This window comes from Pteronotus mesoamericanus, unplaced genomic scaffold (genome assembly GCF_021234165.1).
Source record: "Pteronotus mesoamericanus isolate MK-2021 breed Mesoamerican mustached bat unplaced genomic scaffold, CSHL_Meso_final scaffold_371, whole genome shotgun sequence".
Classification (NCBI taxonomy): Eukaryota; Metazoa; Chordata; class Mammalia; order Chiroptera; family Mormoopidae; genus Pteronotus; species Pteronotus mesoamericanus.
The window spans coordinates 2,625,033-2,640,791 of NW_026555314.1; the positions used below are offsets into that span (position 1 = coordinate 2,625,033).

The 15,759-nt window shown below is 58.5% G+C and overlaps 1 protein-coding gene across 3 annotated transcripts in view; it reads right to left on the reverse strand.

Moving 5' to 3' along the window:
• Positions 1-242: 242 nt before the first annotated feature.
• The window catches only part of TXNRD2 (thioredoxin reductase 2), a 47,665-nt gene continuing 32,148 nt past the window's right edge, over positions 243-15,759 (reverse strand). For 2 of the 3 annotated variants that reach the window (XM_054592864.1, XM_054592862.1), the window contains exons 12-18: positions 9,189-9,325; positions 6,109-6,204; positions 5,582-5,674; positions 3,992-4,063; positions 3,723-3,820; positions 1,618-1,826; positions 244-589 (exon numbers count right to left, since the gene is read on the reverse strand). In XM_054592864.1, coding sequence (XP_054448839.1) covers positions 1,703-1,826; positions 3,723-3,820; positions 3,992-4,063; positions 5,582-5,674; positions 6,109-6,204; positions 9,189-9,325 — 620 coding nt within the window. In that variant the 3' untranslated portion in view covers positions 244-589; positions 1,618-1,702. Of the gene's footprint in view, positions 590-1,617; positions 1,827-3,722; positions 3,821-3,991; positions 4,064-5,581; positions 5,675-6,108; positions 6,205-9,188; positions 9,326-15,759 lie in introns of all 3 variants that reach the window. The other variant, XM_054592863.1, reaches the window with a different exon arrangement.

Here is a 15,759-nt window from a genome sequence, read left to right on the forward strand (position 1 = left end):
CAGAGGCTTCCTGCCCCTCCTGAGCACCTGGCGGGAGCTCAGAGCACCTGTAAGGCACACAAGGGTCCCGGGAAGATTCCCCGAGGTCTGTGCTGGGAAGGAAGGGTTGGGGTCTTCCGAGACACGGATGCTGGGAATGCAGTGATGCTACCCCCATTCCCATTGCAGAACGACTCGGAAACAGTCCCCCAAAGATACAGGGAGGTGTTGGGGGGGGTGACAGGCTGGGTGGCCAGGCCCCACCCCCACCTGGGGCAGGTGGGGGACACTACAGGCAGGGAGCGCTTCCAGAAAACACCCTCTTTATTTGCACTCCAGAGACACCAGGGCGGTTCAGACGTGGGCAGCCCACAGGGTGGGTTTCTGCGCAGGTCGTCATCATCTGGCATCGGGGGGCCAAGCAGGGCCGGCCCAGGCAGGAAGGGGTGGCCAGAGCAGGTGTGGGGGCTGACACCCCCGGGAGCCATCCCTGCAGGACACAGGGGCAGTCCATCCAGACACACTGCCCCATGCCGGCCACGTCGGGGGGTCTCCAGGCTGGGGGTCTCCAGGCAGGGCTGAGCGTTGCCTGGGCTTGGCCTCCAATGTCCTGCCAAAAATGGGGGGGGTCAGTTTGGGGTGGCCACACCATCCCTGCATATGCCTCGCCATGTCTCTTGTGCCCACACACAGATACCCTGTCAGGGCAGAAGGGAAACGAGCCCCGAAGAGCGCTCCCCCCAGGACGATGAGTCATAGGGAGCATTGTACTGTGAAAAATATTTTGCGATGATAAAAATTTATGGCATGCTCTTAACAAAATAGCTCTTTTAGGTGTGACACTCAGATAAGAGTTTCCTCAGGATGCCCTTTGTTTGTCTGTATCAAAGGCAGCCCTGGCCGGGGGGCCGTGATGGGGCGGGTGCCCAGAGAGCCCCAGGAGGGGCCCTGAGCCCACCGCCAATGGGACGTCCGGCCGCGACTCGGTCCCCGCACTGTGGCTGAAGGATGCTCAGACTGAGAGATGAAAGGCCTTGACCACGGGCATCCCTGTGGCAGGGGTCAGGGAGGGTCTCACTAATGTCTTCCTCCTCAGAAGAGAGTTGGGATCAACAACAGAGCCAGAGGCTTCCGGCAGCCGCTGGCCCAGCCTGGCTTTGCGAAGCTCCAGCAGAACCAGCTGTGCGGCAGCAGCTGTGCACAAGGCAGTATCTCCACCTTCTGGGCGGGAGAGAAACGAGCTGGCGCTGCTCAGTGTGGAGCAAGGCAGGAGAGAGGCCCTCTCCTCCCGCCCAGAGGCCCGCTGAGCTCAGCCTGGGGGACACTTCCCACACCCAGCGTCCCACCTGGGACAGGCTACCCGAGACGGGTGTGAGCCCAGCCTCAAGACGCTGCTTGCATGGGGGAGCTGCGGCAGCCAGGCCAGAGTCTGGGGGTATCCCGGGAAGGGTGGGGCCTTCCGTGGACTTCCATCCTAGCCTTGTTTCTCTGGTTACTATGGCCTGGGCCCAGGGCTCACCTGTCTGAGGTGGCACAGCAGGTACAGCCTGCCACACCCCTGAAGAGCAGTTCACAGTGGCACCCTCCCCCCTCCCGTCACGGCTCTGTCCTTCCACAAAGCCCACCTCACCCATGTACCTGGATCCGAACCTCCGAAGGGCCTGGCTGTGGGGGACGCTGGTGTGAGGCCTGCCCCGGGCCTGGCAGGGATGGCAGCTTACCCTCAGCAACCAGTGACGGTGGGGTCCAGGCCTGAGCGCTTAGAGATGCGCAGCTTGGCCACCTCCTCGGCACAAGTGGGGTGGATGCCCACTGTCTGCATCACCTGTGCGTAGGAGGCCCCACACCTACACACAGGGGAAGGGGGTGTCAGGCAGTGCAGGGAGATACGTTCCTGCTATCCTGTCCCCGGGAAGGCGGTACACGGGAACGCCACGGAAGTCTCAGCCTTCTCACCATCCCCAGCCCTGGCCCCCAGCCTCTCTCCTCCAGCCAGCAGCCAGGGACGCCTGTTCAACCCAGCCCATCTCCCTCCAAGAAAACGCTGGTGCCTGCAGTGGCCAAGCAGCCCCACCTCCAGCCCACCTCACGCCTGACCCTCCCTTGCTTGCTCCAGCCTGGCTGCCTGCTGCTCCCAGCCCACCATACAGCTCTGCCTGGGCTGGGGCCCCAGCTGGTCCTTTTGTGGGGCCCGCCTCCTCCTGCCTGAGCTGCACCCACCCAGCTCCCCCTCCAGGCCCGCTCTCCTACGCGGCACCCAGTACTTGTCACACAGGTGCCTCCTGCACGCTCAGCAACAACCAGCCCTGTGCACTGCTCACTCCCTGGAGCACTGCGTACGGGTGCCCATAGGCACTGCCGCTGCGCCGCTCTTCTCACGTCGGCACACGTGTGCTGGGACACCTATCTGGCATTATTTTAAAAGGCTGCTACATTTGAAAGAGTCTCTCTAGAAATTGTTCCAGAAGCTGAGTGTCAGCCCTGGCAAAAGTATCGGCATGCCAGAGAATGGACAGAGATGGCTTTGGGGGACGGTCATGGCTCTCCCTGTCCCAATTGCCGCAGAAACTCCCGCGCTGGAGCTGTGGGCGGCCCGGCCTGCCAGCCGTCACACACAGCTCGGCGGGCCGGGCTCCAGGGGTCACCCGTGGCTGTCCTCCTTGTGCCCAGGGTGGAATGCCCTCTGGCAAGACACAGCAGAGCTGTGTACCAGGCTCACGGGCTTCCTCCCAGTGATCACTCTGGGCTAAACGGGGTGTAACCTGAATCCCATGATTAAGGACCACAGACCCATGTTCCAAGGATGTGCGTCCAGCCCTGGACCCAGCCCTACCTGCTCTCCTCTCCTCCAAGGCTCAGCGCCCCTTCCCCTCTGGGGAGAACCTAACCTGACCCCACAACTCAGCGATCCCCATGATGTGTGTGTGATGGGCTGGGAGGGCAAGGGTGGGGCCCAAGGCTTGCTGCCCCCTGCGACGGTCTGCCCCTATCTGAGGGCCCATGCTGCTCATGCAGGAGCTGGCGGGGGGGCCCTGGGATGTCTGGACTAGCCCCTCTGCCTTTGCACCCCTCCATTGCCAGCTTCTCTGGGTATCGACTCTGCTCCTTGAACCTCTGCCCTGTCCTCAGACCCCGAGCACAGGTGGGGGTCCAGGCAGCACACACATCTTCCTCTATGAGTTCAGCCCCTCCCCTCTCTTCATCCCACCCTCCGGCCTCTGACAGCCCCACACCCAGCTGCCAAAACTCCTCACTGCCTTGGACAACCCGCTCACACCCAGAGCCTCTGTCGGCAAAGGCTCCAGGCAGCCCTGCACCCTCAACGCACAGCCTGTGCCCAAGACACAGGTAATGACAAGGGCTCCGGCCGATGAATGCTCATGACCACCTGGCCACTGTGCCCCAGGAACAAGGGCCCCAACCCTGCTCATTCTGAGTCGGAAAGGCCCAAAGACTGACCCCCCTGAAGGCCAGCCAGGGACGTGAGGCTGTCCCCGAGCCCCCCAGGGGGCTTGGCCATAGACCGACACTCAGTGTGGCTGGCTTAGCAGGGTTTGGCTGGAGAAGAAAGCGCCTCTTGCCTGGCTGAACCTGCCCCATCTGAGGAGAGGCTCTGCTGAAAACACAGACAAGGCTACATGAAAGCAACGTCGACGCAGCGGACGTCCCACTGCAGTGCTGCCAGCATTCAGAGGGACACCAGGCTGGGCCTCATGTAACGGCCGACATTCTTCGGGACTTACTTGATCCCCAGAGCAAATCCTTGAGTAACTTCACCTGCGTTGGGGCCAAGGAAGTGCAGGCCCAACACCAGCTGCGGGGGCTCCCGCAGGCACACCATCTGAAAGCCACATTGTCAGCTGTCACCTGGCTGGAGGTGGGCCCCCGGGTTGCATGTGGCCCACACCCTGGAGCATGTTTGGCCACCTGGGGCTCCCCCGCCCTGGGGCCCACCCTTTCCCTCCCCCCCACCGCCTGGCATGCCCTGACCCAGGCCCACGAGGATGCTCACCTTTATGTAACACTGGGACGCGTCCCGCTCAGGCACTGTGAACTCCAGGGGTTTGTAATAGGCGTGATAAACCTGGGTGACAAGATACCGATCCCTGGGTTCAGCAGCTGCAGCAAATCAAGCCCCCTGGACACTTTCCAGCTCTGACAGGCTGTGCGAACACAGCAGAGACCCGTGCACAGGCAGTTTACGGCCAGAGCCACACTGCAGGACAGAACCTCTCCCACGCAGGCCGAGACCCCCGTGAAGCAGAGCAGCAGGGCAGGAGCCAGGTTAGCACCACCTGCTGTGACTGGTCACTGAGCCCAAGGCTCCGCACAAGGCACAGGCATCGCCCGAGAGTGCAGGCCGGGTGGACACTGCAGAGTGACCAGGGTGACTGCGGCAGTGGGAGACAGCAGGGGGTAGCGGGGGGCCATCTGGCCTCCCTCAGGCCCCCGGGGCTTGGTGGGCCCTCGCTTGAGCAGGGAGGAGGGGCGGGCGCAGGGCGGCCCCGGCCCACACTGGAGCTGTCGGACAAAGGCTTTCAGCACCCGAGTAGGGATCGACAGGGCGCTCAGGGCTGCGGCTGAGTAAAAAATGAGCAGGGCCCTCACATGTGTTGCACAGCCATTATTAATTAATGGAGCTTCAGAGAATATTGTTCTAACTAAGACAGAATTGAAAAAAAAACAAACAAAGGGTATTTGGCCATTCAACATTGTGAAACATAAAACAACATTATAAAATGCCATGAACATATGTCCCAGTGTACTTGTGATGAATCAAACAAAAATAGCAAATAAAGTGCTGAGGGAAAGGCCGGCCTGTCAGGCCTGGCCCGTTGATGGAGGGGACTGGGGCGCTGGGGCAAGGGGCAGGCCATCGCCTCCAGTGACTCATTCCCAGGGGGTACCAAGCCCTGCGGTGGTGGCCACATGGGGTCTGCTTTCTAACCAGTCTGCCTGCAGGCTGCTGCAACAGCTAGTGGGAGCCATGCCGAAGGCTTCCAGCATCCAAAGCCTCCCCACATCCTGCCAGGCTGCCTGGGGCACGCTCTGCGGCCACCCCCAGGCCACAGCGGGCCTGCCAGAGCAGACCCCAGGAGCAGCCGTGTCTGATGGAACCCCTGCCCTGGGCTGGCAGGGGGCCTGCGGGGACTGGAAGGATGTGGGAAGAGGAGCAGAAGCAGGAGCTGGCGTGGGGCCGGTGGGATGAGGGTCACCGGCTGCAGGAACCACAGGGCAGTTGGGGAGTCCCAGGAAGTCGAGGTGCCTGGGGGCGGGGCCAGGCTGGGGCAGGAGGATGGGGACTAAGGGAGCAGAGGCCAGAGTGTAAGAGAAGCCTTTCCAGGCCTGGGGAGGTGAGGGCCCTGGGAGGTGGGCCACAGCCCAGGGCTCCCGAGTCTCTGGGGTGGCCCCTCAACACTTGTGCCTCGCACATCCCTTCCTGCCACATCACAGCATGACAGCCATTGTGCTGGGTCCCCGGGCCCCACCTGCTCCTGCCCTGCCCGCTGCAGGCCCTGGGAAGCAGGGAGCCGGTGTCAATGGGCAGGGGCGCCACACAGGGTCATGCTGTGGCAGCCCCTTCCCTCGGGCCCCCGTTTACCTCCACGTGCTCCTCTCCATGGCGCGCCACGGCCTCCTCCTCTGACAGCCCCACACAGCCATATTCCAGTGGAGTGAAGACCGTCGTGGGGACCTGGAAGCAGGTTCTGAGTCAGGCCAAGTCCCCAGACGTGCTGGCTGGCAGTGGGTAGACTCCCTCGCTTATTCCTGGGCCCCACCCGCAAAGCTGAACCAAACACGCAGGCGTGCACACGCACACCAATGCGCACCCCCCCACATGCACACACTGACACACCCTCACACACGTGCACATGCAACTGTCTCCATATACACGCACATGCATGCACACATGCACAGACACACACAAAATGCCGACATATGCGCACACCTGCACACACACCACACGCCCACATGCACACACACAGAAGGTCACGTACTGGCGTCCCCACGCATACTGGCGCACGTACAGATGTGCATGCAGACACGCACACATACCCCCACATCCCAGGACAAGCCGCAGCCCTCTCCAGGCTGAACCCAGCCTTGTGAAGGGCAGCGAGCACTCACATTGTCGTAGTCCATCAGGTCAGAGGACTGGCCACAGAGCCTCTGGGCCAGGAGCCTCCCTGCCATGATGGCTGTGGGCGTCAGCTCGGGCCGCCCCTGCGGAGGGAGGAAGCGTGCGGGGTTAGCGCAGCCCGTCTTCTACGGGAGTCTGTGCAGTGCCCCCATCGCCTATCACCTTCCCAGGGAGGCGTCTCCCTTTCAGAAGCCCCCACATGCCGTTTGCTGCTGGGTCTCTGCGCAGAGGCGGCAGCGCCCAGGGCCCCCGGCCAGCCTGCTGGTTCCCTCTTCACTCCCGGTCGCTCGGGGAGGTGCCTGCGGTGATGACACGCTTGCCCGGCAGGAAGGGGGTTCTAATGAGCCCGCACAGCACCCACGCTCCCTTGTGGCTTCTCTCTGAACTCCTTCTTCATGTTGGCGACCTCGGAGAGCTGACCCAACAACAAAGCTCAAAAAGATCCTGCTGCCGTTCAGGCATTCACCTCAACTGGGATTCAGGCTAAAACGGGCCCTCGAAGCATCCTGTGGGCTCCTGACACACAGCTCATCAGGGTCCAGTACAAATCCCTACTCAAAATGCCACTCTGCCGGGGGCCCCTCTGTCCCAGTGTGAGTCCTGCTGGGGGCGTGGTGGGGGCACAGCCCCCGGCGATCCTGCACACATAGGCCTGAGACAGGCTGCCAATCACTTCCGAGGCAGCAGGAAATGCAGATGTTGTTTGACATTCCAGAAATGAATGGAGATCCACAGAGATAACTCGGGAGAGCGGGCTGTGCATTCCACTGAGCCTGGCTGGTGCAGAAACCTCCAGGCACAAGGCACAGTATCGCACTAAACAATGGCCGCCCCCGCCCCCTGAGCAGCGGGGCGTTAACTCTTGTGACTGCTCAGAACGACCTTTTCAGTAAGTGGGTCTAATGTTTGAATAAATAACGCCTTTGTGTGCACCGTATGTTCCTGGCAGCATGGTCTGAAATACCACGGTCGCCGCCGTGTTGGCACGAGCTCTGCAGCTGACGGTTCTCCAGCTTGCTCAGCTCCCGGGGCGCAGAGAGCGCGCCGACTCGACCTGGGCTCTCTCCCAAGACCACGATGCTCTCTTAGGGCACAGCTCACAGAACGAACACGGAAGACCACTAGCAGAGAATGCCACGTCCAAGCCATCAGAGATCACACTGAGTAACTGCGCTGTCCGGCTGTGGGGGCCAGGCCCATGGGACACTTGAGGGCATGTAAAGCCACTCACTTCTGTCCACAGCAACAAGCCGACTAGATGGTCCAGATAAGCTGGCAGGAGAACTGGCCAGAGCTCTGACCACATGCACCAGATGAGCTGCCACCAGAGATCCATGACAGGTGGGAAGACTGGCCCTTCAGGAGCAAAGGGAAGTCAGTCCTAGCCTAGGCCCGGCCCTGCCAGGGCCTGGTTCCATGTGTCCAAGCTCTCCTGAACATCCTGCCCCAAATATCATGACCACAGCAGGGGCCGGCAGGTGACACTGAGGAAAGGATGGTCCGACAACAGCCACCTGTGCCCTCTCAGCTCCAGGATGCTCCACCCAGGGGTCTGCTCACCTTAAATACACCCTACCCCCCAGCATTCCCCAAAGTGGATCCCGGGGGCAGTGGGCACAAGCATCCTTGCCAAGCGCCCCTGCGCCTTTTCTGGTGCTTCTCCAGCCCAGGGGTCTCTCACTGCCGCCCCTGTAGGTCTCTGCTGCCCCTGGTCACTAAGCATCTTCTGAATCTGAAAGAGTTTATGTACTTACTTGTCATCTGTGGTCTCTACCAGCATGTCACCTCTGTGAGGGCTGGGACTTTGCTCCGTCCCTGCAGTGGCACCCAGAATAGTGCCTGGTGCCTGGACAGTGGGCACTCAGTCAGTGGGTGATGAGTGTAAATTAACACATCGTGGTAGGTTTAATAGCACCCCCTGCCCCCAGTTGATCTCTGCCTGGAACCTCGGAATGGGACCTGACTCGGAAATAAGGGTTTTTGCAGATGTGATTGAGGTAAGGACGGAGATGAGGTCACACTGGATTAGGGTGGGCCCTAAATCCAACGAGAGGCTCTAAGAAGAGACAGACAAGAACACGTGGCCCCCAGGGGCCCACATGAAGATGGAACCGAGACGGCAGAGCTGCAGCCCCAAGCCGGGAGCTCTGGGGCCGTCAGAAGCTAGAGCCAGAAGCGGCAAGGGAGGATCCTTCTAGAGACTCAGGAGGGGGAGTTCAGACGTCTAGTCTCCAGAATTAGAGGAAACAAATTCCTATTGTTTTGAGCCACCCAGTTTGTGGTGATTTGTGGTAGCAGCCCCTGGAAACTAACATTCATGTCAGTGAAGCTAGCAGGGCTCAAGGCCAAGAGGCCTGTGGGGGTCCGAGGAGGCCTGGTGCCCCTCACTGTCCCCTTTGACCAGGGACTCTCCTGAGCCACCTTCCTCAGGGTGTGCAGCATACATGCAGGACAGGCCGACTGCCCAAGGCTCTGGGGGAGCAGGGGCCCCGCAACTGAGTAGCTGCAGGTCTTGCTGGGAGCCTGTGAGGAGGGGCAGGGCTTCCACCAGGGACTCACAGGTGGTATGCGCCCTGCGTTCGAGGGGAGGGAGCAGGCAGGCCTGTGAGTGGGGCTCCAGTGTCCTCAGGCCCAGCCCCTGTCTGCCAGCCCATGGAGGGTACTGACCTGCCCAGATATCAGAGCATAAACTGAGGCAAGAAAGTCAGACCCAGTGCTCCGGGGCCAGCCTGGCCCCAAGGCTGTGCCCAGCGGCAGCATTTCCGGGGCTCTGCCCTGTGCCCAGCTGCAGGGGGGTGAGGCCGGCACCATAGTGTGCGTGACCAGGTGCCTGATGCAGAGGAGGTTCACAGCGGGAATCCACTATCGGGGTTCTCAGCTGTCTGTAAGCCCTCCCCGCCTGCCTTCTACAGAAAGGAAGAGCATTCGAGAGCGGACGCTGACACCCAGTTCTTTCCAGATCTTGAGTCTAATCACCCTTGGGGCTTGGCCCAGAGCCCCTGTCAGTTGTGTGTGTCCCCAAGGTCTGGCCAGGGTTGGGGAGGGAGGCATCGGGCACCAGCCATACCTCCGCTATGTCTCCGATGGCATAGATGTGGGGGACGGAGGTGGCTTCCCGGGCATCAACCAGGATCTTCCTACTCTCAGGGTTAATGTTCACTCCAGCCTTCTCCAAATTCAGACTTCCAGTTTCTGGATCGCGACCTGGAGGAAGTAGAGTGGTTTATTTACTTCGGTTTTAGCAGTTTTGACCAAGATCCCTTGGTTTACTGGAAACACTTCTCAGAATGTCCACTTTAGAATTGGTCAAACATCAAACACAAACATTGTCGAGGGATTTCTGGCCTCCACGGGCCTCAAACACACACAAACACAAACCTACACACACGCGCGCGCGCACACACAGCACAAACACTCACACACACCCCTACCTTTGCACAAAGAATCAATGAAAGGATGAGGCAGGACTAATATAAACAGGGAGCTTCAGAAAGGGAGGAAACGGGGGGAGGGGAGAGAGACAGGAATAGGACTTCTCCAAACACATCCTGTGATACAATTTTGTTCTCTTAATCATATATATATAGCTTAACTATTAAAAAAATAAAATTAAGTAAAAAATGGAAAAAAAATCCCTATGACCTATAAACAATATGGAACAAAGGAGCCTGATTGTGTACGAAGCTGGCAACAGAGCAATAAAAAGACGATTTGTTCAAGAGCCGAAGGGGAACACATTTTAACTGAATATCCTCAGAGGGCTCTGTCCTAACAAAAAATAAAGCTGCAATGGACCTGGTGTGTTGTTCAAAGAGAACAGTTAAAACCTCATAATGTTAAATTTGAATAGGAAATTCATGACTTTTTTTTTTTTTTTTACTATAAAGTTCCTGGTTCTGACCACAGAAAAGTCTAGAAGCAGTGATGACTCAAGAGTGACATGCATCAAGACTGTGATCGCTAACCCCTCTCCAGTGAAGGGGCCAGGATCGGACAGCACAGCCCACTCCAGGCCTGGGTGCCCTGGGACGCGGCAGGGCAGCCACAGACACAATGTGACAGCGCCATGCAGCTACTAAAGACATCATGCTCCAAGGGGAAGACGCAGAACAGACACAACCCAGGCCCCTCTCAGAAGCCCCTGTGAGTGCGTTTTCCATTGAGGGCATCTCAGTCTCCGTGGAGCCTGCCTGGGGGCCTCTGGTGAGCTGGCAGCCTCTTGAGTCCCCATGTGGCCCTTCCTGGGATGGGGTGCCTGCCCTTCTACTCTCTCTGCGACTCCAGGGCTCCCCACACTCTTCCTGGAGGCTCAACTGGGGGCAGGACGGCCCTTCATGGTGTGTTTATGTTTCTTCTGGCCACCAGACTGCTTGCATGGATAGGCTGTGGCCTCGTTCTCCCAGGTGCCACATGGCGGGGAGCCAACCCAGGGCAAGCAGCAAGAATGCACAAGCTCATGCCCTGCTCAGAGTCCCTATGGGGCTAAAGGCCAGTTCTTGCGGCAGCTCCGGCTGCAGGCGCTCAGCTCCCCTCTCCAATGTGTCCTGGCACCTGCCCAGCAGACAGCCCAGCTTCAAGACCCCAGAGTTGAGAGGAGACCTGCGCCAACGGGCAGAGCACACCACGCCTACCCGTGGTGCAGTCGGCTCAGCTAATCCTGCTCTTGGGTGCCAGGGCCAGGAGGGCAGAGCACAGTGGTCCCTGGCGGTGTTGGCGCAGCTGCCTCCCTGCCAGGTTCCCTACAGGCCGCAGCCTTGGGTGTCACCACAGCTGAGCTGCCAGCAGAGGTCCCTTTCTCCCTAGTTCAGTTGATGTGCCCTCACTGAGCCAGGAGGTGGCTGCCCGATCCTAGGAAGGTGGCGGGCAGCCCCTCGTGGCCCCCAGAGGCTCAGAGTGATCCCCTAACAGCGAAAATCTAAAGCATCGTTCCCACAACTTGCAGCAGCTCAGACACACAAGAGGTCGGGCAGTGGGTGGTGCCAATCTGAACATCTGGAAGGCCAAGCCGTGTGAAAGGGAAACCGCGCCTCCAGCTGCTCTCTCGGAGAGGGAAGTCAAAACAGAGACTGGGCTAAGCCGTGCTTCTCAAGTTCGCGGGGAGCCGGCTCCAGCCTCTTCACTCTGCTTGGCCACAGGAATCGGGTGCCGGGCAGGCTGGCACCCATCGTCCCCCAGACCAGACACAGGCGACAAGAGGCTCCGAGATCCCTGCCTTCTGACGGCACTAGCGTCATATGAATGGAGACCCGTGGGAACGCAGAGTGGGACATGCCACACTAGCCGGTCCTGCCCTGGACAAGATGGCCTGGGGGCCCAGGCCTGCCTCCTGGATTAGGGGGATTAGTCTCGTGGACCCAGGGGGCACCCAGGAGCCTTCGTGCACCTGGGAAGGGACTAGAATACGCTGTGCCTCAGGACTGGAGGGGTCTGCTGGGTGGGCCGAGGGTCCCTGCAGGCAGAGGACGCATAGCTCAGCCCGCTGGTTCCTCCCCAGGCCCCCAGTTCTGGGGAACACAGTGCACAGCAGCTCACCGGGCCCACTGCTTCCTGCCGACTGCTCTGCGCTGGGCCTGGGGTGTCTGAGGGCAAGCTGGCGGCCCGAGACCCGCTTGCTCTGACGCCGACCACACCTCACTGTACCCTAACTCTCTCCTGCGCTCCTGCCTGGCCAGTCATGGGAGGCCATGAGCACTTCCTCTTGCACCTCACGGTGACCATGGTAACTACACACCTTGCAGATGCCAGCCAAACCGCATCGAGGTCCTGAAGAAAATACAGTCATCTTCTCTTATCCACAGAGATGATACATCCCAAGACCCCAGTGGATGCTTAAAACCATGGATCATACTGAACCCTACAGAGACTTATTTTTTTCTTTTATATCAGGATTTTAAACCTTTTTCATCTCATGGCACACATAAACTAACTACTAAAATTCTACAGCACACCCCAAAAAATATTTTTTGCCAATCTGACCAAAAAAAGTATGATTTTTATTCATTCACATGTGACGGCTATTATGTTGACGGTTGTCATTTTTTAACTTGAGAGTCTGAGGGAAAAGAGGTCAGTGCCCCTGACTAAATAGTCAGGTATTGCATGTTTTAAAAATTCTTGTGCCACACCGGTTGATAATCACTTTTACACAACATGCTTTTTCACTAAAAGGAAGCGCTTTATGGCTTCTCTTTCATATATTCTAACTGCCAGCATACATTTTGGGGCCATTAAGTAACGTAAGAGTGACTGTGATACCTCAGCAGCTGATCTGGTAACTGAGACGGCTCCTCAGTGACGAGTGGGCGGGGTGTGCGCACAGTGTGGAGAGGCTGGGCAAAGGGCTGATGCCGTCCTGGAGCAGGAGGCAGCAGGATCATGCAAGATTTCCTCCCTCTGCTCAGGACAGCATGAAATTTAAAACTTAGGCATTGCAAAAAATACAAATAAAAAAATAAAACTTATGCATTGCTTATTTCTGGAATTTTCCATTTACTATTTTCAGACCACGGTTAACTGTGGGTAACTGAAACAGCGAAAGGCGAAACCATATATAAGAGGGGACTATTTATACAGATAAATTTAATAGTAGTAACAGGAGGCAATAATAAATGCATGAATTAGGTGGCCTCTGTAGTCCATTCTGAAGCCAGAATTTTTAAGGACGTACTGTGTACGTACACTTGGAACGCTCATGGGGATGTGAGAATCGGGCCACTGATACAAGGAATAAATGGGTGGCCAGCTAGGGCAGAAGGGCCGAAGGGTTAAACAGTATAGCCGAGAAGATACCTGCACACAGTAAGCATTCCACGATGCTTCTGGAACGAACAGTGAAGAGAGAGAAAGGCCACACCAGGCAGTCAAAGACAGTCCTGAGAAGGACAGCCATGGCACCTCAGGGTCTGCAGCTACGCCCGCAGGGTGTGTGCGGAGGGAGGCCTAAGATGGGCAAGCGCTCCAGCCCCACCCAGGCGCCCCATACCGTGGGGCCACAGCCCAGAGCTGTGCCCAGCCTCACAGGGCCGTAGCCCTGAGCCCCCACCATGGGCCTTAGTGAGCAGACGACCTGGGCTGTGGTCACAGAGGAGGGAGGGACAGGCCCCATGACCCTCAAGTCCTGTCCCCTCATGCTCAGAGCAGGGTCCCACCTCCCCACGGGGGCCAGGGCGCAGTGAGATGGTACAGGCCCCCGCCCCGCTCAGGCCCCGAGCCCAGGGGAGGAGGAGAACAGGTGCCCTAGGGGGACATGGTGGCTGGCCACACGAGCAGGGCAGCTCTACCACATGGACAACGCCCAGCCCGGGCCCAGGCTGTACGTAAATGGCATGAAGCAAGACGCAGTGTACCAAGCCATCTCTTTGACCCTTTTCCTTTCATCCAATGCAAAAATAAAGGTATTCTCCTCCGGTGATCTGGGGAAAAGGGAAGCCCCTGCCGTATCCCATCTGCGTCACCCTGCCTGTCACACACGGCACTTTCCCCGCCCCCGCACAGTAGGCCGCCCACTCCAAGCCTGAGGTCCACAAGTGCTGCTGAATGGCTGCCCTGGGAGGGACTCCGGAGGCTCCGGAGTCTCTGCTCCCTGGACCCCACCGGGACGGAGATGGCAGTTTGTCTACGTGTCAGTTTAGTTCCTTGGGGCAGGTCCTCAGAAGAGGCCACCAGCCAGGTGGGGCAGCTTAGGGCAGGGCAGGGCAGGAGGCCGAATCCTCCTCTTTCTTAGGCTCTGCTCTTTCCCAAAGGGCGTGGCAGGGATGGGGTGGGGGGGGGGGTTGGGGGCGCTCAGCACTCTCTCTCTCAGTGCTGGTCTTCACTACCAAAATTATTTTTTGGCCACGTACTGATTAACTCTATTTCCTTGTGAATTGTCAGTTCCTGCCTTTTCTCATTCACTTATAGACATTTTCATGGCTTTCTTGACTTTTAAGAGCTTCTTATGTACTATTCATATGACACTGCCATTGGTACAGCAAACAATGAGAACATTAAAGTTCCAGGTACAAACAGAGTCTTCACTTTCTCCTCAGTGGCTACAACCATCTGCACAAATGTGTGAATGGGCCCACACACCTCTCTCTACCCTTGGAGCTGCCTCCCTCACCAGGCCCAGCCTTGTCTGCTGGCCAGAGTCCCTCTGCAGGACCATGTGACCCCTGGTGTCTCTGAGGTGAAACAGCCCCTCCTTCCCAGCACCCACCACCCAGGACACCCCAGGGCCTGCACTGGTGGCAGAATCAGCGTTCAGCCCAAGTGTTCTCGGCACAACTGGACCAGACCCGGCCTCTTCTGACTGCCCCACCAGCTGCCTCAGCTCACCGGCCACCATGCTCGCCCATCCAGCTGGAGGAGGTGAAGGCTGGAAACCCCACTGAAGGCAGTTGGTGGTCAACGCTACCTGCTCTGCCGGACACAGGGACACGGACAACCGGGCACATGCAGTTTCACGTGCCTCTCTCATCCATTACGGGAGGAAGGGCATTCCCTCCAATTTCACGCCTGCCTGGAGCACATGTTCTGACGAGTGAAGGGCAATCCGTGTAACGAGGTAAGATTTAAGTGCCAGCAGGGGTATGACAGGGTGAATGAGGGCCTGTGATCAGACATACGCAGCAAGGATTTAAAGGAAGCAGCTGGAAGCTCAGTGCCGGGAGGTCGGGAGCCCGGGAGCCCAGGAGGCTGCATGGGACAGTGAGGGCCCCGCAGCAGCTCATGGAGAGCCCCCGGGGTGACCGTCCTGAGGCGCATGTGGCCCCCCAGAACTGGCCACTCCCACCGTGCTGGGCCTGTGAAACAGCATGGGCCAGCCGTAAAAGGGAACTCACACCTTTGGAACCTCCGGTTGGATTTTTGGGGACCTGCTTTTCAAAAATGTATTATATGTGTCTTGTCATCTTTGAGACTTAAGGGAAAATAACAACAGCAGCAAAGGGCTTCTTTAATTTTCTCAATTGGCCCCTTCTCAGTGGGTCCCAGGCCCCACCCACAGCTGCAAGCCCCCCCCCCCTCCTCCCAACAGAGGCGAGCAGCTGTCCCGCTGGTCTGAATGCCCCAGGCAGGGCTCACAATTTGTCCAACAAAAGAGTGGGCCCCGGGCCTTAGTGTGACCTGAGGCAGGCTGCTTGCTGTGACGACCGGCACCCGTCAGGGCCCCCCAGGCCATCAGGAGGGAGTCTCTTACCTCAAAGGCTCCTTGGCCAGGTGGGGCAAGCTTAATCCTTGGGGAGCACGTGGGTCTTTCCTATTTAAGCTGTTGTGCAAGCACTGACGTGGTATAACGTGAGCCACACTTGGCCCTACAGTCAGCCCTTGGGGACCCACTGAAACCTCCAGCTCAGGCCGGCTACAGCCCAGTCTGTGGGACCCGCCCCCCCCCAGGAAGGAACGTGCTCCATGGCAGGGAGCTATTATAGTTTACCAACAGTAGATACCATTTTCCTGCCGGCTGGCTGCTGCGAGGGGCACGCGCAGAATTTAGAACGTGCGGGCTACACACGCACAGCGCCCACGCCCCTCCAGGGGCCCTTTCACCAACGGTTTGTTTTCCCTTTTTCCCAATCGGTTCCCACTAAGTTCTAACCGTACATCCCAGATGTGACTTGGTAAAGATCCCGCCTGATCCCACAAGTGCTGCGGCAGGC